The sequence below is a fragment of the Triturus cristatus genome, chromosome 11 (assembly GCF_964204655.1).
Source record: "Triturus cristatus chromosome 11, aTriCri1.1, whole genome shotgun sequence".
Lineage (NCBI taxonomy): Eukaryota > Metazoa > Chordata > Amphibia > Caudata > Salamandridae > Triturus > Triturus cristatus.
This window is the reverse complement of record NC_140594.1, coordinates 80,918,085-80,942,034: the sequence shown is the minus strand read 5'-3', so window position 1 is coordinate 80,942,034 and position 23,950 is coordinate 80,918,085. Positions and strand designations below refer to the sequence as shown.

At 45.5% G+C, this 23,950-nt stretch overlaps 1 protein-coding gene across 8 annotated transcripts in view; it reads right to left on the bottom strand.

Annotated features, from left to right (window-relative positions):
* The window catches only part of CLTCL1 (clathrin heavy chain like 1), a 369,670-nt gene that overhangs the window by 110,788 nt on the left and 234,932 nt on the right, over positions 1 to 23,950 (bottom strand). For all 8 annotated transcript variants that reach the window (XM_085634408.1, XM_085634412.1, XM_085634409.1 and 5 more), the window contains exons 23-26: positions 15,149 to 15,313; positions 13,658 to 13,765; positions 8,796 to 8,963; positions 7,693 to 7,842 (exon numbers count right to left, since the gene is read on the bottom strand). In XM_085634408.1, coding sequence (XP_085490534.1) covers positions 7,693 to 7,842; positions 8,796 to 8,963; positions 13,658 to 13,765; positions 15,149 to 15,313 — 591 coding nt within the window. The remainder of the gene's footprint in view (positions 1 to 7,692; positions 7,843 to 8,795; positions 8,964 to 13,657; positions 13,766 to 15,148; positions 15,314 to 23,950) is intronic.

The window sequence follows — 23,950 nt, the reverse complement described above, 5'->3', positions numbered from 1 at the left end:
CCCTGGATTACTAACCTGGGACAAATGGGAGATTGGCTGACAAGTACGCGGGACTACCTGACCTGCATAGGGGAGACTTTACCCTCACCACGAGGGGAGACCAGGGCATAATTTCCAGGGGCTCACACAGGGAAGGAGAGGTGGGGTCAGGGGGAGATAACAGATTGCTTTCTTTCACCACATCCATGGATCTCGTAGACCTGTGGTGGGACGAGAATTCAGGATCCGGCAATACTTTAACATATTGAGAAACTCCAGTTCGATGTCCAAGCAAGATTAATTCCTAGCACCAGACACGCAGAGACAGAGATTCCATGATGCCAGGAGAATATCAGAACAAGCCCCAATGTGCACACAGTTTGTCCCACTAGGGCCCCGACAACGGTAGAAGTGGAGATTAGACCCGTGGGAGCTTATGGACTGGAACACCAAAAAGTTCATGTCAGAGGGCACAGAGCATTATTTAAAGACCATGCAGTCAGTCTCATCTAGCATAGTAGTTCGGAATGCATAGAAGACCGTTCAAGCGGGCTGTTGATTTCACATACCACAGGGAAAAAGAGGGCCAGGATGCGAGAGCTAAAGGCGCTCTAGGTGCTCAATGTGCTGAGACCCCCCCTCCCTCCACCCACCACACTACTCGAGCACCAGGTGCATGCAGCTAGAGAGGAGTTCAAATTACTACCAGAAGCTAAAGCACAGGCATAATACAGAGCACACCAACACAGACTGTACGAAGTCTAGAACAAGCCGGGGAAACGGATGGCATGGTTGGGAAAACTCGAAGAGGGACGAGGTGGATCAGAATGCTAGAAACCATGGAGGAAGTGCTAATTAGCAGGGCGGCAGAGATCGCTCACATTCACGCTACATGTAGCCGAGCTGTACAAGTCATGGAGCAGGGAGGACCTGGAGGAGCTAGAGAAATTTATTGCGGATATTCCTATGCCTGTCCTAGAGAAAGACAATGGAGCGATGACTGACTGGGAATTGGAGGAGGCACAGTTAGGGGAATCAATTTCATAACTTAAGAGAGAAAGACCCCACGCCCAAATGGGTTCCCTCCAGTGTATCTTAAACGTGGAGGGGGTAATGCTGACAGGCCCATTCCAGGACATGTTTTCTGAGGCCATAGACAAGGGTACGACTTTCGATGGATCTGATCCGCAACCATAGTCCTTATACACAAACATAGCAAGCCAGTGGAGCAATGCTCCTCCTTAAGGCCTATTACAATGCTCAACACAGAGATTAAGATTCTGGTAAAGATCCTAGCGTCTTCCCAACTCATTGATGAACTGGTAGCCCCTGACCAGTCCAGCTTTAAGCCCTTAAAGTAAACATGCCACAACCTTCAACGATTACTTGGTTGCCTCACCAGGTGCCATTTAATACCAAAAACGTCGATCATCCTGTCCTTGGATTCTGAGAAGGCTTATGACTCAATAGTGTGGCCCTATCTGTTAGCCACCTTGCAGAAGATGGGTATTGGCCCCAGCTTCTTGTCATGGATACACCTACTATCTAAAGATCCAGCAGCCAGGGTGAGGGCTAACGGTGCATTATCAGGTGTGCTCCGGCTAGAAATGGGGGTCAGACAAGGATGCCCTCTGTTTCCCCTGCTGTTTGCCTTGGTGCTCGAGTCTTTGGCTTGCTGGGTGAGGATAGAGGAGCAGATCAGGGGAGACCTTCGGAGTATATTCCGGAGTCCAGATCAACAGACACAAATCTGTGGCGTTCTCGATCACCCAGTGGAGGCCGCCAACAGACTGGGATGTTCCCCTGGTATGGGCACAGAAAGGATTTAGGCATCAGGGGGTCCAGGTAACACCTGACCCAGCCAAGTTCTAGAAGCAAAACCTAGGGTGGATTCTAGATGAGTACAGGGGAGTTGTGGAACATTGGAGAAGTTGCCCTCTTTCACTACTAGGCAGGGCCGCCCTTCATAAAATAGTGCTGCTGCCCGAGTTCCTCTACGGACCTCAGAACATAATGTTTGAGGTCCCAAATAAAATGTTTCGCTCAGTGGAAACAGCGACACACACACACTGCTCTGGAAGGGTGTGGGGGTCTAGAATAGCGCTGACGACCTTATCAAGGGGTCAATACAACAGAGGAATCACACTCATTCGACCTGCAGCCATATTACTGGTTGATCCAACTGTAAGTGGTTAATAAAGGGATGTTTGCCGACCAGCAGTGCAGGCAGACAGGTGAGCAATGGACTCGGGGGATACATCTGTAGGTTGTTCCCGAGTGACTTAGTAATTGCTATATGGAGGAGAGCAACATGCAGTACATTTTGGGAGGGGAGCGCAAAGCTGGAAACGCCCCCATGGGACTCAGACGAGCTGAAAGAGCTCTGATCTCTGGAGATCTGGAAACAACAGGATTTGCTGTGCTCTGCAAGGGTGGAGGATGTCTGGGTTCCCAGGAGATGCTCTTCTTCCGGGAAGTCCAGGGTCAAAACAAACTCAACAGTCAACAATTCCGGCACACACAACTATGCTGCGCTCCCACGTGATACAGGGATAAATTGAAACAAATAGAGGAGACCCCTTGAGAATATAGACTTCTTGCAGCCCCGCTCATGACACATGTAATCTGCCAGATATAAAAGACACTTATAGCAGCACACAGTAAAAACCTTCCTGGCAGCACTGAAGGAGAGATGGGAAAGGGATCTAGGGAACTTAGAAGAGGGGGGCTGGGATGAAGGATGCAGATACCCCAGAGAGGCAGCCATTGAGCTGGGTAGCATGTAGTACTTTGGGCCTGGGCACTGTCAGCCTATTCTCCGAAAGGGCTGAGAAGCCTGTTGCTGCTGAGGCACATATTGGTGTTGCCTCTGCTGGTATCCCAACTTTGTTGAGTCCTGACCATCCAAAATCAAACACTGTAATGGTGGTTGGATTTCCCCTGGGACAGCTGGTAAGATGTCCACCACTCTGTCCCACAAAGTGTGGAAGTACCTGCCCAGGAGGCAAAAGGTATTTATGGACCTGAGGGAGACGCTGGGGGTGGAGAACATTCATTTGGTGAATGTCACCATCCGTTTAAACTCTGTCTGCTGGTGTTGTGGGGAATTAATTGGGGTTTAGGCACCTTATGGACTCTTGGACCACCAAGCTATTTGAAGTAATGTGCTGGAGGAGAACATTTAGATGGAGGAGAAAACTTAGATCTACAGGAGCGGGTCTGTGTCCCTGGCCACTTGCCTGTTCACTAGGGGGCAAGATCCTGGTTTCGCTCAAGTGCCCATTAAGACAATCAGGGTCTTATTAAAGGGTAAAAGAGGTTCTTGGTTTGTTTGTCTAGGGCTGAGGACCTTAGTTAGTACCTTTGTTTTCACCTCAGTGAGGTCCAAAACATTCTGATCACCAAATGAGGCTGATGGTTCTGTTGCACAACCTGGGTCAGGGATGAGAGGTCAATATCCGAGGATGTATTCTGACCTGGGGCATCCTGAAGGTCATCAGATACATTACATTAGTCATCTTTTGGGCCATCATCATTGTTCCCCTCGTCATAGTGGGAGACGTGTCAGATTCTGATTGGGTATATTGTCAAGGTCAGGGTGGAATGGGAGGGGTATCCGAGTCTGATAAAAATGATCTGCTTTGTTTCAGCCATCGATGCCCAAAACAGTGGCTTCTGCCATGGCACCAGGGCCAGAGTAGGCAGAGACAACTGAGGAAGAAAACAAAAAAAGTCTGACCTTGAATCAAAATTGGAGGGGCACAGTGTGCTTTGGGGACAGATATTAGCTACAGTAACCCGACTGGAGGCCCCCTCGGGTCCTTGGGGCCTAAAGGCATGCCTGAGTGACCCAGGTGGGGCACCAAAAAGGGTGCCTAGATCCTAATTCAGCTTTAAAGCTGTTGCGGCGTCGCGGATGGCCTGGGGAATTCTAGGCACACTGGGCTGGAATTTGGTTTTGATATGGAGGACCAATTCTGCAGCCTAGAGGTGCATGTGGAATCGCACAATTAAGCGGTGTGCGATTGAGACCAATGCCTGGACTTTTTATGGTTCTTGGCCTTTTTTAGTTTACTTGTACCCTGTGACCTCAATGACGACTGGTTACAGGAGAAGTCTTGGGATTAAAAGCGCGTTCGTGCACTGGACAGATGATTTCTTTGGCTTCAACTTGCGAAGTTCAGAGCATTTCACTTTGTGGATAATTTTAAAGTTAATTTTTACACACCAGTCATCTTTGCGGCTGAGGCACAAGAGACATATTGTGGCACATGTTGTGAGTGTCAGTCAGCAAAACACAGCTTAAAACTAGTTGCTTTGTTGCAATTTTAGAGAGAAACAAGACAGTCAGAATGACAGGACTCTAAGATTTAGATCTGTGCTTAAAGGTGCAGAACATAAATGAACTAACACTAACGGGTGGAGGTACAGCATATATGGGGGTGCTGACATGGCATTCGAGATGGGACCGATTAGTCTCAGAGCCACGCAATGCCACCTGCCCGTATGCAAGGGAATTGCTAGTAAATGTTTCTGGGTCCAGTCTGACGCCTCAGGAAATTCACAAGTTGAGGAATCTGTGGTTAGAAGTCTATCAGACGATGCAAAAGCTCATCACTTTCACGGGGTCCAAACAATGGAGTCTCTCTTTCAAGGGAAGAGGCGGAGAAAAGAAGAAAGATTCAAGAGGAGAGCAATCTGAGGTAGAAGTACCAATGGAGGCAAGCAGGTTTCACACCCTAACTAACCAATACTTTGGTGGAGCCAGATGTGGAGTTCTGGAAAAGTATTTGTCTGGGGAAATGTGAAGAATAAATAACAGGCAAATGTGCAGTATAGTCCAATACTGCCACTGAGGAGTTCTTGTGACATGGTGCACCACAACGCCACAGGCAGAGTACTTTGTAAATGTAACCAAAACCCAGAGATCTCTATTGGACCATACAGATGTTAAGGGTTATGTTTTTAAGAATATATATTACATGTTCCTTTTTGGGTAGTTAGCTTGATCACACGAGATCCTCGCATTGAGACTTATTTCAAGCATAAAGACGCACCCGTCTTTTCTGGTTCCCCGTTTTGCTGGGGGACACATGGGAGGATTTCCTCCCACATTCCGCCCTTTTCTTGCAATAATACCCGTACCACGACCCGGACCGATTGAACACCGGCTCATCGGCTACAGAACCACCATGTTTTGACATACAGCCCTGAAGAGTCACAAGTGTAATACGTTGTGACGAAACACGTGTCGGCTGGTTTGTTTTTCACTCTGTATTGATCTGGATTAGTATATATAAAAAGATCCTTGCACATGATACACCTGATGTCGACCTCCATAATTTCAAAAACAAGAACATTTTGATATCTGTGCCATTACCTATCGGGTACACCTTTACCATTATTCCAATACGTGTGCACAGGACCTTACTTCTATTTTATGGTGCGGGTTTCGACCCACACACTTGCAGGGGCTGTTTCTTTTGGGTTTGTTTCCCCTGACCTGTTAGCATCGTTCTTACTCAATTTTAGTGACACCCACGACGCACACGTTTGAGCGCCAATTCTTCCTCTACTCTAACGAAACCCTCCATTATTGTTAGCTTGAAAAAGTGGCTGTCTTCAAAGGGCATCTCACAACGGGCACTCACTGAAATTAGATTTTTTTGTTGCTAACGTTTCTTGATTTGTTGATAAAATAGTGAACAATGAGGAGGGCCAGTGGATTTAAGTGATTATATGGCTACAGCATTCACTTCAAAAGTATGGATTTGGTTGAACTAGCGATATAATTTGCAGATTTCACACAACAAAATCTAGCTCAAACGGATGAAACTACTATCAGAGACCACATAATTTGTCTTTTTGACACACTGTCACATAATTTAGCTCTCCTTCCCACATAATACTAGTGGTCTAAAATTAGTAAAGCTCTTCTGAGTATTTTGCAGCAGTATTAGGATGACAGAACCTATATTTCACAGGGATAAAGTGTACAAACTGCTGTCTGGGTGAGCTACTTAGCTTGTGTCGCATATGTGCCACTTTTATTGTTCCGTGCAGCACTAGAACATGGCTTTAGAGGTACAATCTATCATTCAGTAATGAAAAATCAAAAATAAAATCAACACATACCAGTTTCACGAGGACTACAGTACTCTAACTGTAAGAGTGATCTCATGTTATCAATACTAGGAACAGGTGCCACCCTGTGGCTGGATCAGAGACGGCACATCACCGAGCTGGTAGAGGTGATGTGGCAGAAAACGAGAAGAGGGTTCATCTTCTCCTACATAGTTATACGTGACCCTCATGAGAGTATGCTCCGCATCCAACTTTGTTTCCAGATCCTGAGCCAGGTGATAACTGAACAAATGCAGCACTGGAGAAGACAGATAGGTATGATCTAAGAGCACCAAAGTCACCAAACAAATGTTGCGTCTGTACTACCCTCAACTTGCTCCATTGCTCGCTTCATGTTTTTAATTTGTCATATTGTTCCTTACTCAACTGCCTAATAAACATTTACACAAAGCTAGATGCACCCACTCTGGTTCTATTACCAAACCATTTTAAGCAAATTAGGCAGTCGCACATACTCAACATTACTTCACTAGGGGACAGGAACGCCTGTATGTCTTCAAGGAACCTTGTCATCTTCATATTCCACCCTGGAAGGAATTGGCATTGTGGCACAGGATGACAGCTTACTGTCCTAGTCTCTATCTACCTGTTGGGAGCCTTTAACAATATGGATCAGGACATCCTTATCTACTATTGTGCTCCATCAGCATCAGAGGAAAAGCTCAAACATTGTTTACGTCATGCATCTCTTCACACTAGTAGGCCTTTTACATCTTGCCATGCTCACTTAAATCCAGGATCCCAGTCAGTCACATCTAGTGTCCCGCAGGGCTACTCACTGTCCCAGGTGTATTTAACATCTTTACCGAGCTTCCCGTTAGTCCAATGGACTTCAATTCTACATGTCATGATTACAACTAGATCCTTCCCGATCTGTAGGGGTGGCCGGGTAAGTTGTTTTAGTATTTTAAGTACTACATAGTGAACAACGAAAACTTAATTCAGCTACTACCTCTTAAACAATACAAATCGCAAGCACGTCTGTGTTTATATGTTCTGGCCTCAGGACCTGGGCAGTTGCTTCATCTTTGATAAGATTCTGAACAGTGGTTTCAAACCTGACCTGAAACGATCACTCTTGGGTTGTCGATGAAAGCTGTATCATCTTGTTTTTAACAACCTCAAAATCTCACAGGATTCAGCCTGCTTGTTCCTGAGTGACCAGACGTCAGTAATTACAGCCTTTGTGGGTCAAAGCATGGATTATGGGAATACTTTAGATATGGACTTCCCACCTCAACCGGAACTTCATTTTAATTTTTTAGGCATTACATTAAAATCTTCTATGGATCTAATTTGTACTTTGATAAAAATGTGCCTTTGTGAGCTCATTTGTTGGTACTTCCAAATTGGCTGCCGCTTCCTCTTTAAAATATGAGCATTTGAAAAACAGGAATGCAATTGTTCCTTATTGGAGCCTTGGCTTCAGTTACTCATTGCTATAAGTATGTTGTGGACCTTAATTCTCTAGCATTTCACGGACCTCCTTTGATTCAACACCATCCACGGTAAGTCATCCGATTACTTAATGTTGCAAGTATCAATGTGCAGGACTGCTTACACCCTTACCTTAGTGATAATGTCTTTAAACTGCCCTTCCTTCCAGGCATCAATAGGGTGATTCATCATGGTAATTATTGCATTGTCGTACTCTTCGTACTTATCGTACAGGAAGACTAGCTCGCCCCACAGATGAGCCTGCTCGGCTGCTCTGAGAACCTAGAAAACACAACACACCACAGTATTTATCTCCTGGACAAGTCTGAGATGGAAAAACATCAAAGCATAAAGATTAAGAGTACACAGCTATTTAGTGTAAACTTAAGTCACAGCAGACAGTTACACAGGGTTCGCATACGATGAACCAGAGCAAAGGGATTTAACGTTCACCACTACTCTAGAACTAGGCAGAGGAATACATGGTCATATCAGGGCTCGAAAAATCCGAAAAATGGTACTAGTCCTGCAGGTCTAGTACCTTGAAAAATCTCCTCGACCTAACTGCAACGTACTTGACCTCCGTCTCTGAAAGCGGAGCAAATGTGACAAGTTAACAAGATTTAAAGGCATCTTTATTGCTCATTTGCTTTGTGAGCAATAAAAATGCCTTTAAATCTTGTTATCTTGTCACATTTGCTCCGTTTTTAAAGACAGAGGACAAAAGTTAGTTTGTTTTCCTACTGGCCAGAAAGGGCGAGTAGGACCTAAAAATAGCTCGTCCTCATTAATTCTACCTCGCAAATGCGAGCGGGCGAGTGGATTTGTCAAGCCCTGCATATTATAAACCATCCATGAGAACACAGGGCATTAGCGTGCAGCACAGAGTCAGTGGGAACTACTGAGCCCATGCACACTTTCCCTACTGTCCACACTCTTCAACCAGTCCCCTCATGCACTCAGACACCAGCTGGAGGAATACAAACCTCTTTCGAACGAGTAAAGCACCCACTGTGTCTGGTAATCTTATACCGTGCACCCTTAAACCATCAAACTTGAGTCAAGAACCAAATCGAAATCCTAGACACCCTGTGTGACCGGTGCATTAGTACCAAGGAACGCGAGGCATCAGTGATGAAAGACGGGCATTGAAAGAAATGTGAAATCTGGACAACGGAAGATTCATATAGAGAACAAAGGGACAAACAAGACATATACACCCTCGCTTTCCTTACCTTTGGAATATTTACTCGGGACCAGAAGAGTTCAAGATGCTCGCGCATCTTCTGAGGTTTGAACTTGGAGTATAAGATGGCAAGCTCGGTGAACATACCCATGTGGGCACGCTCCAGGCCCAGAGCAGCCTCCAGCAGTGAAATCAGCTCCTCAAAGTAGCCACGATCCTATACAGAAAACCAGACCACAGAACGCTTAGTAGGAGAAAGCATGAAGATGCAAACTTAGACATGGAAAATCTTTTCAGTGTACTAAACTTTCTTCAAAACGTTTCAGGTGCAAATCAAATCACAGCATCTTTTCAACCACAGGAGTGTGCTTTTAAGGTACACACACTTAATGGATGTAAGAAAACACTACGGTCGGGACTTTCAGACTCTAAAATCCATACCCGCATGAAGGTCTAAAGAGATGCCTTCACAATATGCAAAGGGTAAATTCATTTATTTTCGCACAAAGCTACTGTATGATGTAAGAGCTGCACAGAAGGAGTACGCCTGCCAATAGTCTTGCATCAACTTCACTGCTACACTCACTATTCCATGTTTACCCACTGCTGCATTCTTTCACAATCTTTGCATTTGAGTACCTTCTAAGACAAAGAAAAAACTCCTAAATGAATTAGTTCAGCACACGCCTCTCTTTTCTAGGTCACAGTGAACCACACTTGGCCTTGTCTCTATATTTAAGAGCTTGAGGACTCCAGGACTGGAGATAGGCAGGAAAACCTTAAATGAAAATAATTCCTCTAGCTTTCCTTAAAACTGTTGTCCCTTTTATCTCTCCATCCTCACCCATTTCTTCATCTTGTAGGCCTTTTATAACCTAGCTAGGGTTGTACGTGAAAACCTAAAATCTAATCTGATATTGTCCCTTCCAGTCAGATACTCAAGCAGTGATGGGTCTCATAATTTTATCTCCCTGTGGATCATAAAAGCATCTACAGAAGTGAATGAGGCTGAATGGGAAGTAAACACATAGCTAATCCACTTGCAAAACAGACTGCATGGCTAAAATATATATTCTTATACCTTTGTCTTTCTTCTATGTCCAGAACTCTCAAACTAAATTATAAGCATCACAATCAAAAAGCAACAAAATAAACAAAACTTCAAGTAAAGGAGGCTGTCCTGCAGTGGTTTACAGGACGGCACCATTTACCAAGCAGCATAGTTGGCAGCCATAGCGGAGACATGTTAAAGAATGAAAGAACAGGAGTGTGATTGCCATGGATTTGCAGTGCACCAAGTAATATGTGCTAAACGCCACACGCTTTATCCAGTGGCAAATCTGCAAACCTTACTGTACACTCACAAACAGCTACTACACCTGTGCAAAGATGATCAGTGGGTAACCCTTGCACCAGGGCCAGAAGGCGTAGCCATATGCTTTGAAGTTTAGAGGCATAAGTTCTCTGTGAAGTACTGACAACACCTTCTCTTTGAAAAGTATATCTATCATTCTGTCACAATCCTTCATGAGGGCACCTAGCCGGGATCTGGAATTCAATTCCTGCGATAGGGACAAACCTTTTGCTTAATGTTGGAGGAGGGTGGTGCTGGGGGGTTTCTGCGGGGCGGCGGCCTCGGGGCTCTGGCATGGTGTTTGATGTGGTCCGCTCTCCTTTGATTGCTTGAGTACGTCCTCTGGACGCAGAGTGGGCCCTCTTATGCTCCTATCTCCCTAATTTGATTAACGAAGGCGCTTAAGGCTCATCAGTAAGCACCCCTCTTCCTTGTTCTTTTTGGAATGGTTGACCGTCTTCCCATTATTTTAGAGCGCCCCTGCTTTCGAAGAGCCAGGAGAGCCTGGAATATTCAAGATTTTAATGCTAAACATAGGCATTGTAAATAAGATCCATTTAGATGAATGACATTTATCTGTATCTGGTGTGAATATTAAAGACGTCTGGCATGGGTATGATCCGGTTTGACCTAAACTGGACAGCTCTGGTCTGTAGGAATAAGTACATAGATGTCATAACATATGCATCCGCTTCATAGAGAACAAAGAGCCAGTCTGGTGTAGTCAGTAAGAGTCTTGTGCACAGAAGCTAAACCACGTATTCACCGGGACTTGGACATTTTCATTTTTACTTTTTGATGAGCAAAAATGTGCCGGTTTCCTTCAGTGAAGAGAGAACTTTCCAGCAGTTTGGAGGAAGAAGTGCTGTTGTGTCCTCACACCTGCAATAAATAACGCCAACCTAATCACATTTAGGTATCTCTGCTTAACTGGAATGAGAGACCTCAAATTTCCCCTGTCTTTAAACCAACACATTTTCAAAAGAACCTGTAGAGCCAGCTCATATTGACTTATCTTAGGGTGTGACACTCCTGAGCGGGAGCTACTGCAGTTATTGTATGCTACCCAGAATAAGATGTTGTGAGCATTCTCTGATCCTGGGCAGTGGTTCGTAAGCCACACAAGCTCCTGGATAAAATCCCTTCTACTAGCACCCCTCTCACTCCGAATGTGCTTCCTCCTCCATATGAACCATATCACTCCCTTTTCAGCAGAAAGATTTAGAATAATCACTGCCTCATGAACCACCAACATGATGAGCACAAAAGGTTATATAAGAGAAAGTTGTAATCACCGTGGACTGTCTCAAAGTACGTATTAAAAAAGCAAAGCTATAACAACCATGCACTACTCTGTTTTTAAGAAGTACACCTGCACTCTGCAACAAGGCTGGAGCCTCACTCTGGACCTCAAGGACAACATCAAACTCTTCCCGAATAGGTTTCCCACAACAATAATTCCCAACATCCTAAATAAATGGCTTGCTGAAGTTGACAATGATTTCCTTGCGTGTTTTTACACCCACTAATGGGACATCAGCTGCTTAGAACCTCCAAAAAGTAGCTGGAAACCCGCTCTGTGCAGGGGTTTCCAACTCACCTTCCCTTCCACCATTTTATATCAACTCTTTACTTGGTGGCTGTGTAAAGGGAGCCATTATGTGACCCTTGGTGGCCCATTGTGAGGGGGCAGATCTGATGTAGTCATGGTGTCAAGGAAGTACCTCAGCCTGAACAGATTTATCTGCGCAATAAAGAATGGTGAGCAGAGACCATAATTGATTAGAAGTTCTGGTGAATCCATAGGAGAGAGGTCTGTCCAGAGACAACCGACATAGGGTAAGAGACATCATCAGATCTTTAGTCCTAACCTGTGGCATATGGAAAACTAGGACAAGCACGTAAACCGCTTTTATTTTTTCCCCTCATCAGCATGCTAGAAGGAAGCAAAGGTAGCTATGAAACCTTGGGCATAGAGCACAAGGAACGCCTCATCCCCAGGTGTTCGCCAGGGATTGCTTGGAGCACTGGGCTTGGTGGCAAGTCGGTTCGCATATATGTGACTGCATAAATAAGTAAATCTTTTATCTTAACTGTTCATCTGCAATTGCTTGACTACTGAATTACAAAAAAAAGGAAAGCAACACTTGTAAGTTTGAGTTTATTTAATACAACCTAAATCTACATATTTTACCTTGCTTACACATATATACCTTCCATGTACTTGTGTATCTTTATATTTATTACTTTGCTTCTAATTCGGCATCTCCAATGGACTACTCCATGTCTCACCCTATATCTCTCACAGTATATCCTCTGACTCATCTTAAACCTCATTCTACTACTCTTTCCAATGGAGTACCCTATTTCTCAACCTATACTCTCAATATATACCCTAATTCATCTGTCATTCATCCCAAGCCCCATTCCACTATGATCCCCAAAATAACCCTTTCTACACTCTAACCTCCTTTACGCCTCCTTGCATCATCTCATACCTCTTACTATTCAGATCTTCCTAACATGCCTTTCTAAACCCTTTCCAGAGACTCTGCACCCTCCACCTTTCCTTTACTTTTCCTAAACCTCCTCCTACTGCCATCAACTCCAAACAAACAAACTTTCTAGACCCTTCCCTCTTCTATCCCTCAACTATTCCCTTTCAATCCAAATAACAGACTAACATGTCCACCGCTCAAATTGATTTAATATTTTTCTATACTAATTCCCCACTAATCCGGTTTGGGTTCTGGAGTAGCATTCTACCCTCCGAAAAGCACTTCAACACCTCATCATGAGTAGCAAGCGCTATATAAATGCAAACCTTTCACTCTATCACTCCACTATCCCTTTTAAATACAAATAACAAACTTGCATGTCCACAGCTCAAATGAAGTTCATATTCCCCACAAATCCTTTTTGGGTTCTGAAGTAGTGTGCTACTCACTGAAAAAGTGCTTCTACACATCATCAGCTCTATATATATATATATATATAAATGCAATTACAATTAATGTGTTAAAAAGGTCTGAAATGTGGTTTATGCCAACGATACCACCAGTAATTACAAATGCATTCCATGTAGGCCACTTTCTTTTGTACTGCTGTTACATGCACAACTGTATAAATGTGTAAGTGAGGGTAGTTTGGTAATCTTGCCTACATAATGATGTATTTGATACCTAAGCTATATTTACAGCAATTTGCTTAGTGCTGTGGTTGGTTATGCACCCTGTTGGAATATAGTTTACTGAACCGAAATGTAACTTGACATTATTCCTTGTGTAAAGTGCTCCAACAGCACTTGAATTTGTTTCATGCTGTGTTTTTGCTGTTTTGTTGTCACTGTACTTACATGTTTAGTTAAAAGAACTGGTGCAATGAACTCAAGTGAGAACAACATGGCAGAGATTAAAGATTTATTATCCATCGTTCGACTGTTGGGAAATGGTAAGGTTAAGATACATATGTGTGTGTCTATGTAAGTCTGGGAAGCAGGAATGGCTCTAACAGAAAATGATTTATGGTTTCAATAGAAGAAATGAATGCCATCTCACCTGGTAGTAACTGATCAGCTCCTCTAGCTCATCGGCGTGGATCACAATGTGCAAACCACATATTTGAGCAAGCCTGAACTCTGTTCCGTCCACACAGGCGAAGCACACCTGCAACGAAGAGAGCGTTGTTTCGGTCAAGGAGAGCAGCAACAAGGAGCTGCTTCAATAGCACAATTCTATAAGAACCTAAAGCATCTCTCAAGATAGCCGGTTCTGGAATAACATTGAATTCTTGCAGCCTCAAACACATTATAATATAACCCACCAACACTCAAGTAAATTCACTAAACCTAAATAAACTAGAAGACTGCATTACAATGAGGCATGCGAGCATACGGGTCACCTATGCATTAAAAGATTTAATAAGGACTAATCGAACCCCAATCGTCAGTTTCACATTCACCTAACCCTGGACATTCAGAAGGAACATAAGTTTGTGACTGTATGTGCAAAACATATGGTGTAACGTGATTTGTTTTTAAAAATGTATGAACACCAATGTTCATACACTTTCTTCGACTCAGATATGCTAGGTTCACTCTAGGATAGAAAGTCGTAAAACCCAAACCACATATCATTTCACTTTCCTCTACAAATAGTCATACTCAGATAGGACATGCTAGGTAGAACCCACTCACCAACTTGGGCACTAAAAACAATGTAAGTGGGAAAGCATTGCTAAATAGATGAGAAGTGTGTCACCACACAAATGTGCACCTTAGAAACACAGACAAAACTTGGATGAACATAACAATCGCGCACATTCATCGCATCATGTCGCAACGACCTGTGTTGTGGCGAATTTACAAAAAACACCATGCTCTTGCCAAACAAGGAATTATTGACCCCAGTCCCCAAGTGAGATACAAAGTTATGTCTTTCAGCACCAAACAAACACACCAAAAGATATTCCTAGATCAAATGAAATCTCCTTTTATACTTATAAAGACCATTTCAAAACTCTCAAGTAACCTCAGAAAGCCAAACACCAGCAAAACAGACGCTATTAAATAATGATTCCTCCATCCCACTGATGGTCTTCTTGGATACAGTTTGACCATGTACAGTATGTGCTTCGATAACATAATTGGAAGTGCTATACAACTGTATAAAAATGTAATGGCCAAAAATAATTTTATAGAAAGGTAAAACCAAAAATATGATCAAAGGTTTTGGGACTAGAATCCCAAATGGTGAAGCAATATAAAATGAAAGCACAAATTTAATGAAACAATGCTGAACTGAATACGCATTTCACAAAAAATGCAAAATCACCTTTAATGGATATCTGTTCACTACAACTACTAACATTACTTTCACCTCCAATCAGCAAATTTTACTACGGGGTTACAGAGGGATACTACAACAACGGAGCAACAACCATTAGAGTTTGCATTACGTCAACTGACTGTCTTCCAGTCTCTCCTCACTAAGTATTCAGGGGATAATGCCCAACTCTATTCAAATCAAGTACACACAAATGTAGCTTACCTCTTTCCACGTCCTTGTGCTGTTGGCTTTTCGGGCACTGTCCACGGCTGCCTGGTACTCCCCCAGGTGCACCAACGTGGATGCCAAGCGGGCAAAATTGGACACATTATTATACAGTAGCTTTGCTGCATCATACATGCCTTCCTCGTAACAGCGGTCACCAACCTGCAGATGAATAGAGTCCATGTCAAATGCAAAGAAAGAAGAAATCATGGTGGCTATTAAGTGGCGGGTGGGCAAATGAGATTTCTTTATTGTGCAGGCTGCTCTCAAAAGGACAATATTTAAAAGCTGCTTTGCAGCATACATCAAGTGCCTGAAATGAACAAATCTTAACCCTTTATCCACCCAGATTACATGAGAATGACAAAGATGTACAATACTAAGTATCCTTTAGTTCCTAGCAACACTTTTGATACTTTTGCAACAACTTTCATACACCTCTTGTGGTCTTCTTCAGTTAAAGAAGAACACAGGAAGGAAAATGCATAAGGCTTCATGCACCACATCATATCATAATAAAATCACGATTTATAGAGCTACCTCCTGTTTGTATGTTAAATCTGAAATCATGAACTTTTAGAAATCAGGAGACGCAAAAAGTACCAAACTTTAAAAACAAAAAAACTAGCGCATAGTTCCATCTAAGATCTGTGCAGCAGGTGAAGGTGCAGGTGTGCCTAATTAAATAAGACTCTAAGTGTGGAGAATAGTTTTGCATCAACTGATCGTTCTATTCTCAGGACAGTGCTTTCAGCTGCCAACAAAGGCCACACAATATGGAATGCACCAAGATGATCGTTCTCCACATACAAGGCCTCGAAGGGGACAGTAACAGCCATGAAGAAGAAGCATTAGCGCATACAACTGCTCCACCTAAAATCCTCCAGAGAGGATATGCATACCAAGGGCAAAATTATAGAAGCTAGATCATAACCACCTCCATCGACCTTGCGTCCTACATATTATCATAGTCAACAGGGTTGTGACAGCAAGGAGACCTTCTACAGCTCATCCGAGGAGAGAAAGAGGAATGCTTCTTCATAAGTTAATAAAAACTGGTGCTCAACCCACAAAACAACTACTTAATTGGAACGGCAAAATGGAGGCTAGCAATAGAGCAGACAATACAAAATGGAACAATGTCTGCAGAATGAGGCAACAAAGGTTACCCTTTTTGGAAGCTGAACTGGGGCAACAAAAGGCTTTCAAGAGGCAGCGCCCAGGTAGAACACCTTGATGATGGTTTTTCAAGTGTATAACACCTATATGGCAAACTAAGCAATCCTGGAAGAAGTAAACATGCCAGCAATGATACGGTTTCAGAATCATAGGTGGTCCCCGTCATCCCACCTGGATTGACAAAGTACAAAATGTTAAGACTACCAACCAAAGTTTCAAAAAAGGTGTGGTATTGGGAGGGCACAACAGCTGCAGATTTGGGCAATACAAGGAACAGCTAAGACAATCTTTAGGCTAATTGTTCCAGTCTACAGCAGATTAACAGAGATGAGAAGACAAGAGACAACATTTTAAGAAACAACTGATGGGACTGAAGGGAAATCTCCGTGGTACTTGGCCAAGTGACAAGACGTTGTGTGTATTTAAAGAGGGGAAGAATACAAAAGCCTTTCTGGTCATGGTACTGAGAAGAACAGACAGATAGCAGCACAGACTGAATAGTTGATTTCCCTTTCATACTATCTTCATATTTTTAAACTTCTTTTTGAGCAGATCAATTCAAATTTCAAGGGAGTACACATAGGGGATGAAATGCAACAAAATTAAAAATTAAACATTTAAAGAGCAAACTGACATTCAAAAACCACAAGCTCTGTCTCACTGTCCCATGCAGGCTTTAAGATTTATTAGAAATGATTTGTAAACCTCATATTCATGTTTAAAATTGAATATGCTACTTACCAGTATGCATCTGTTCTTGGCATGTAGGGCTGCTGACATTCATATCTGTGCATAGATCGCCGCCTAGTGTTGGGTCCGGATGTTTGCACGTTGTTGTCCTGGAAGAGTCTTCGAAGTATCCTTGGATAGGTGACTCCTCCCCTGGACTACAGTGCGCATGGGCATCCTCTCCATCCTCAGATTGTTTTTCGCCATTGTGGCAGTGATGGAGTAGATACAGAAAGTGATGACCATGCTATACAGTAATTCTGAGAGCTGCAGCTGCGACAGGCGCCGGGGAGGAGGGAGGGCGATATGAATGTCAGCAGTCCTACATGCCAAGAACAGATGCATACTGGTAAGTAGCATATTCAGTTCGAGGCATGTGGGCTGCTGAATTCATATCTGTGCATAGAATACATAGCAGTGCCCTCTATTGGCGGCGGCTACCCGTGCCAGCTGCAGCGGTCTGAAAAAGTGTTTTGAGAACAGCCTGTCCTACAGCTGCCTGCTGTTTTGACTGCACATCTACGCAATAGTGTTTTGTAAATGTGTGTGTAGTGGACCATGTGGCTGCTCTGCATATATCATGCAGGGGAATATTTCCTAGGAAGGCCATGGAAGCCCCCAACTTACGTGTTGAGTGGGCTCGTGGTGGAATAGTTAATGTGCGTTTTGCCTTTTGATAACAGATTTGAATACACTTAACTATCCATCTGGCTATCCCTGCTTTGGAGATGGCGTTACCTTTGTGGTGTGGGGCAAAGGCAACGAACAGTTGTTTTGTCTTCCTGAATGGTTTAGTCCTGTCGATGTAGTACATGAGGGCCCTCCGTACATCTAGTGTATGTAGTGCCCTTTCTGCAACAGTTTGTGGGTTTTGGAAGAAAACGGGCAGTTCAATGGTCTGATTCATGTGGAACTGCGATATTACCTTGGGCATGAATTTGGGGTTGGTACGTAGTACGACCCTGTTGGCGTGAACCTGAATAAATGGCTCTTGAACGGTTAGTGCCTGGAGTTCACTAACTCTTCTTAGGGAAGTGATCGCTATTAGGAAGGCCACTTTCCAGGTGAGGAATTGAATCTCACATGAATGGAGAGGTTCAAAGGGTGGACCCATCAGGCGTGTGAGGACCAAGTTGAGGTTCCACATTGGAGCCGGTGGGTGACTAGGTGGAATGACTCGTTTGAGCCCGTCCAAGAATGCTTTGATGGCAGGCACTCTGAATAGAGAGAGGTGCTGCCTGGTTTGCAGATAGGCTGAGATTGCGGTCAAATGGACACGTATAGAGGTGTACGCCAGATTGCATCGATAGAGGTGTAAGAGATAACAGATGATGTTTTGGATGGATGCGTCCAGCGGGTTGATGTCATTATTACCGCAATAAATGACGAACCTTTTCCATTTGGCTGCATAGCAAGCTCTGGTAGTGGGTCTCCTGGCCTCCTTGATGATGTCCATACAGTCAGGTGGCAGGTTGAGATAGCCAAACTCTAGGACTTCAGGAGCCAGATTGCCAGGTTCAGCTGTTGCGGATCTGGGTGCTGAACCTCCATGGTTCTGCGTCAAATGCGCGGGTTTGATCCGCAGCCTTTGATGCGGCACCACGGAAAGTTCGAGGAAGGTGGTGTACCACGGCTGGCGTGCCCACGTGGGAGCAACTAGGACGAGTGTCAGGGAGTGTTGTCGGAGTTTGCGGGCCACTAGCGGTATCAATGGCGCTGGGGGAAAAGCGTACGCAAATCTGCCGGACCAGTTCATCCATATCGGATTGCCCTGCGACTGCGGATGTGGGAACCTGGCGGCGAAGCTTTGGCATTTTGCGTTTTCGCTTGTCGCGAATAGGTCTATCTCCGGATAACCCCACTGCTGGAAGTACGGTTGGAGTACTGATGGGTGTAACTCCCACTCGTGCATCTGGTGGCTGTGTCTGCTGAGCAGATCCGCCATCTGGTTGTCCTTGCCAGGGAGGTGTTCCGCCATGAGGAACATGTTCCTTTGAATGGCCCACTTCCACATGCTCTGAGCCAGATGAGACAACTGTGGAGAGTGTGTTCCTCCCTGTTTCTGTATGTAGTACATTGCGGTCATGTTGTCCGTCCGGATCAACACGACCTTGTTGCATAGATGTACTTTGAATGCCTTCATGGCTAGGAAGATTGCCATCAGTTCCAGAAGGTTGATGTGCAACTTCTTTTGCTGTGTTGTCCATAGTCCCTGCACTGTGTAGTGGAGTACATGAGCTCCCCATCCCTGGAGAGACGCGTCCGCTGTCAGTACTATTTGTGGGACAGGCTCTTGGAATGGTCGGCCCTTGCAAAGGTTGTGTGGATTCCACCAATGCAGAGAGTTGTATGCCCGACCGCTCACCAACACTAGGTCTTTCAACTGTCCTTGAGCCTGATTCCACTGACGTGCTAGGCACTCCTGAAGTGGGCGCATATGTAATCTCGCGTGCGGGACTATGAAGATGCAGGAGGCCATCATGCCTATCAACTGCATAAACACTCGCGCTGGAAGTGAGTGATTGGGTTTGAACTTGGAGATCAGCAGTTGTATGCTGTTGATCCTCACTAAATTTGGCTGAGCTGTGGCCGCCAGAGTGTCTATAGTCGCACCTAGGTACTGTTGTACGTGTGCGGGCTGGAGATGGGACTTTGGATAATTTAGTGAGAATCCCAGACTGTGAAGAAGGTGAATGGTGCGGGACATGTGGCTTGCGCATTGCTGGGCTGACTTCGCTTGAACGAGCCAGTCGTCTAGGTAGGGGTAGACGTGTATATGCTGCCTCCGTAGATGTGCTGCCACTGTAGCTAGGCACTTCGTGAAAACCCTGGGCGCTGTTGTCACGCCGAAGGGAAGGACTTTGAACTGATAGTGCTGCCCCTGAACAGTGAACCTGAGGTATTTTTTGTGTGAGGGGTGGATGGGTATGTGAAAGTACGCATCCTTGAGGTCCAGTGTGGCTAGGAAGTCTCCCTGCTTGAGAAGCGGAAGGACTTGCTGTAGAGTGAGCATGTGAAAGTGCTCTGAAAGAATGTACTGGTTCAGGGGTCTCAGGTCTAATATAGGTCTGAGCGACCCGTCCTTTTTTGGAATTAAGAAGTAGAGGGAGTACACTCCCGCACCCTGCTCGTGGATGGGTACGACCTCTATAGCGCCTTTTAGAAGCATACTTTGCACTTCTTGCTGTAAGAGCGTTAAGTGCTCTGAGGACATAGGACGGCTTCTTGGTGGTATTGTGGGTGGAGTGGAGGTTAACTCCAGACAGTAACCGTATTTTACAATATCTTTGACCCACCTGTCCGTGGTGATGGAATTCCACGTGGACAGGAACCTTTGTAGCCTTCCCCCGACAGGTGTTATGTGGTCGGGAGGAAGGGAGAGGGCGTCACTGCTTGTTCTTGGGGGAGGACCTGGTGTTGCCGTAGCCGCGTCCTCTGCCCTTTGTGCTGGAGCCACGATATCCACCTCGGGTGTTTTTATCATAGGTGGTCTGTGTATTGCCTTTGTTATATGTTTGTTGTGACCCCTGTCCTCTACCTGCTCCCTTGTTTCCGGGGCGACGAAAGGAGCCGCTCCGAAAGGACTGAGTTTGGAGAGCGCCCATGGACTTTGCAGTGTCCGTGTCCTTTTTTATTTTCTCAAGGGTGGTGTCAACCTCTGGCCCGAATAAATAGTCGGGGTTGACAGGCTGGTTCAGTATATTGTTTTGTACCTCAGGCTTGAATCCTGAGATCCGTAGCCAGGCATGTCGTCGCAGCATGACGCTTGTGTTTATGGCTCTGGCAGCCGTGTCTGCAGCATCTAGTGCGCATTTGATGGAAGCGTTCGTTAGTAGCTGTCCTTCTCTGATGAGCATTTCTGCGCCTTCCTTGAACTGGTCAGGGAGATGTTGGAATATTTGCTCCAGTGTGTCATAATGCGCTCTATCATAGCGAGCAAGGAGCGCTTGAGTGTTGGCTATGCGCCATATGTTGGCAGCTTGGGCGGCAACTCGCTTGCCAGATGTTTCTAACACCTTGGACTCTTTGTCCGGGGGAGGAGCGTCACCTGTCGTTTGCGAGTGTGCCCTCTTGCGTGCATTCGCTACGACGATGGAGTCGAGTGGTAATTGTCCTCTGATGTAAGTAGGATCCCCAGGTGCTGATCTGTATTTTTTATCAATCCTGGGGTTTATCACTCGTGCCCTGGTGGGTTCTTTGAAAATGTCCTTGGCTGGTTTGAGGACCCCCTTCAACATTGGCAGAGTCTTTACATGTCTTTCTGAGGATGCAAAGGTGTCCATTAGAAAGTCATCTTCGATGGTATCAGAGTGAAGCTGTACCCCATGGTTATTCGCAGCACGTTCAATAAGAGCGTTGAACGCCGCAGTATCCTCCGTAGGAGATGTTTTTGCCCCATAGAGTTGTTGGTCCTGTGCATCGAGAGGTGCACTGGGGTCTGCAGGGTCGCCCCAAGTTAGATCAGGGTCCTGCTGGTCGTCCGGGTCCGTGTCTACATGGTAGGGGACTTGGTCATCCATGTAGTCCTCCAATGCATCCGTAACGGAGCGTGTGGGGGAGAACCGGTGTGGATCCTGGTAGGATGAATGGAAGGGTTCATAAAGGAGAGGTTCCGATTCTGCAGGCAACTTCCTTTTTAGTGGGATCCTGAAAGGGTCCAACGGCGGCTCCGAAGTTATCCTTCGGTCATGGAGAATCATCCTGCCAGTGTCGGCGTCGATGATACGTGCCGGAGACGTCTCAGCAGGTGTGACCGTAGGTTGGGACTGAGTTGGAACATTTTTGGGATTGTCGACGGAGGCAAGCCGAATGTAATGTTGGCCGGCACCGAAGAGGCTGCTGGAGCTCCGATCGAGCCGGAACCCGACGTGTCCTGGAGGACAGCTGCGGTTTTGCTGCCTTGCGTCGCACCAGGTCGTACTTGGGGCGTCTGAGGCCTTGGCACCGGCCAGGCTGGTAGAGGCCGTGGATTTTTTCGGCGCCGGCGGTTCATCGAGTCGAGGTGCAGAGATCACCATCGAAGTCTTCGATACCTGAGGCTTAGGTGTCGTCGAGGGAGCGATGCGAGACCCAGCAGGCGGTACGGCCCTTGGTGTCGTCGGTGCCGGTAGCCGAGCAGGTTTGTCGGTGCCGATGGCTTTTTTCCGTTTGTCGACTCCAATGTCGCCCGCTTCAAGTTCGGCACCGAAGTCTCTCTTGGTGCGGTCGGTGCCGACGCGTTGCGCTGGCGTCGAAGGCCTCGATCCGACCAGCGCCACTTTCAGTTTCGGTTTCGGTGGAACCGGAGCAGCTTTCGGTTCCGGTTTTGTGGTAGGGAAACCAGCCTGTTTATGTAGTAATGGCTGCCGCTGAACGTCCGAGGCCGGGCCCAAGGGCGGGGCCGAAGAACTGCGGGATGGGTCTTGGGTAAGGCCCGAAGGCGATCCCTAGACTGGAGCCACAGGCTGTGGCACTGGTGATTCAACGTTTTGAACAGGTAGGCCTTGTTCATCATTGGAGCTACTCTCTTCGGCCCCTAAGGCCTCCTCGTCGTCTCCTACCTCGGTGTCGTCTTCACCTCTGTGGAAGAGTGACTCGTCTACCTCGTCCGATCCGGGTTCATGTTCGGAAACGGGACTGGAGGGCAAGACTTCTAATTCCTCGACGTCTTCGGCCTCGTCGAAGATGTCTGTTGGGGCCGGTGCCGCGTGCTGCGCTTCGAGTCTCGCCGCTCGTCGATTCCGCAGAGTCTTCTTGGAACGGAACCGGGCACAGGCCATGCATGTCGATTCGTCGTGGTCCGGCGAAAGGCATTTGTTGCACACCGGATGGACGTCGATGTGTGGGTACTTCGCATTGCATACCGGACACCTTTTGAATGGCGTCCTCGATTCCATCGTCGAAGTAGTCGATGGACAGGTAAATGCGAAAAAAGTCGGTGCTGAAGTTAGTAGACTAACAGGATTGTATCGAAACCCGATCGATAAACAGTACCGACGCAAACTAAAGGCCTTTTGGCCTCGAAAAAATATTTTCCTAACTTGAGCTAAGATAGCACATCCGAACCCAATGGCGGAAAAAAAGAATCTGAGGATGGAGAGGATGCCCATGCGCACTGTAGTCCAGGGGAGGAGTCACCTATCCAAGGATACTTCGAAGACTCTTCCAGGACAACAACGTGCAAACATCCGGACCCAACACTAGGCGGCGATCTATGCACAGATATGAATTCAGCAGCCCACATGCCTCGAACACATTATACTTGTATGTACAAAAGTAGAAAAATCTGTAGATGCTGTGTTTCGGTGGAAATCAGATTAGCTTACATTACCTTCTTTAGAACATACATATTAAAATCAAGAACTTATAACTGATGGTCTCCAAGTGTATAGGAACCTTTATACTTGCTTTGAGATTGTGTGACGGGGACTTTGTGTAACAAGACTGCATTGGCCTTGGAGGAAGATAATCCAACCGGCTCCAGGTGACTGCCTATCAACTGAATTATATTCACAAGAAAACAGACTCCTTGGGTGTAATTCTATCCAATAATTTGTATAAAGGAGAGGTTCAAGGTAGAACCAGAAGTACATGTGCAGAAAAACAAAGAGGCCACAAACAATTATTTTAAACAGCTGTATTGTCTTACTCTAAGCAAGTAATTTTAACGAGTGGAGAACACAGTCCTGGTCTTTCAATCAAGGCATGTTTTACTAGGAGTAGAAGGTGTCTAAATGCAGTTTATTCCTCCGAAACTATAGAGGTTCATATATACTTGGAGACCATCAGTTATAAGTTCTAATTTTTAATATGTACGTCCTGAAGAAGGTGGTGTGAACCAATCTGATTTCCACAAAAACTCAGCGTAGGCAGACTTTGAACTTTTACACATAGATGTAGAATGAAATGATT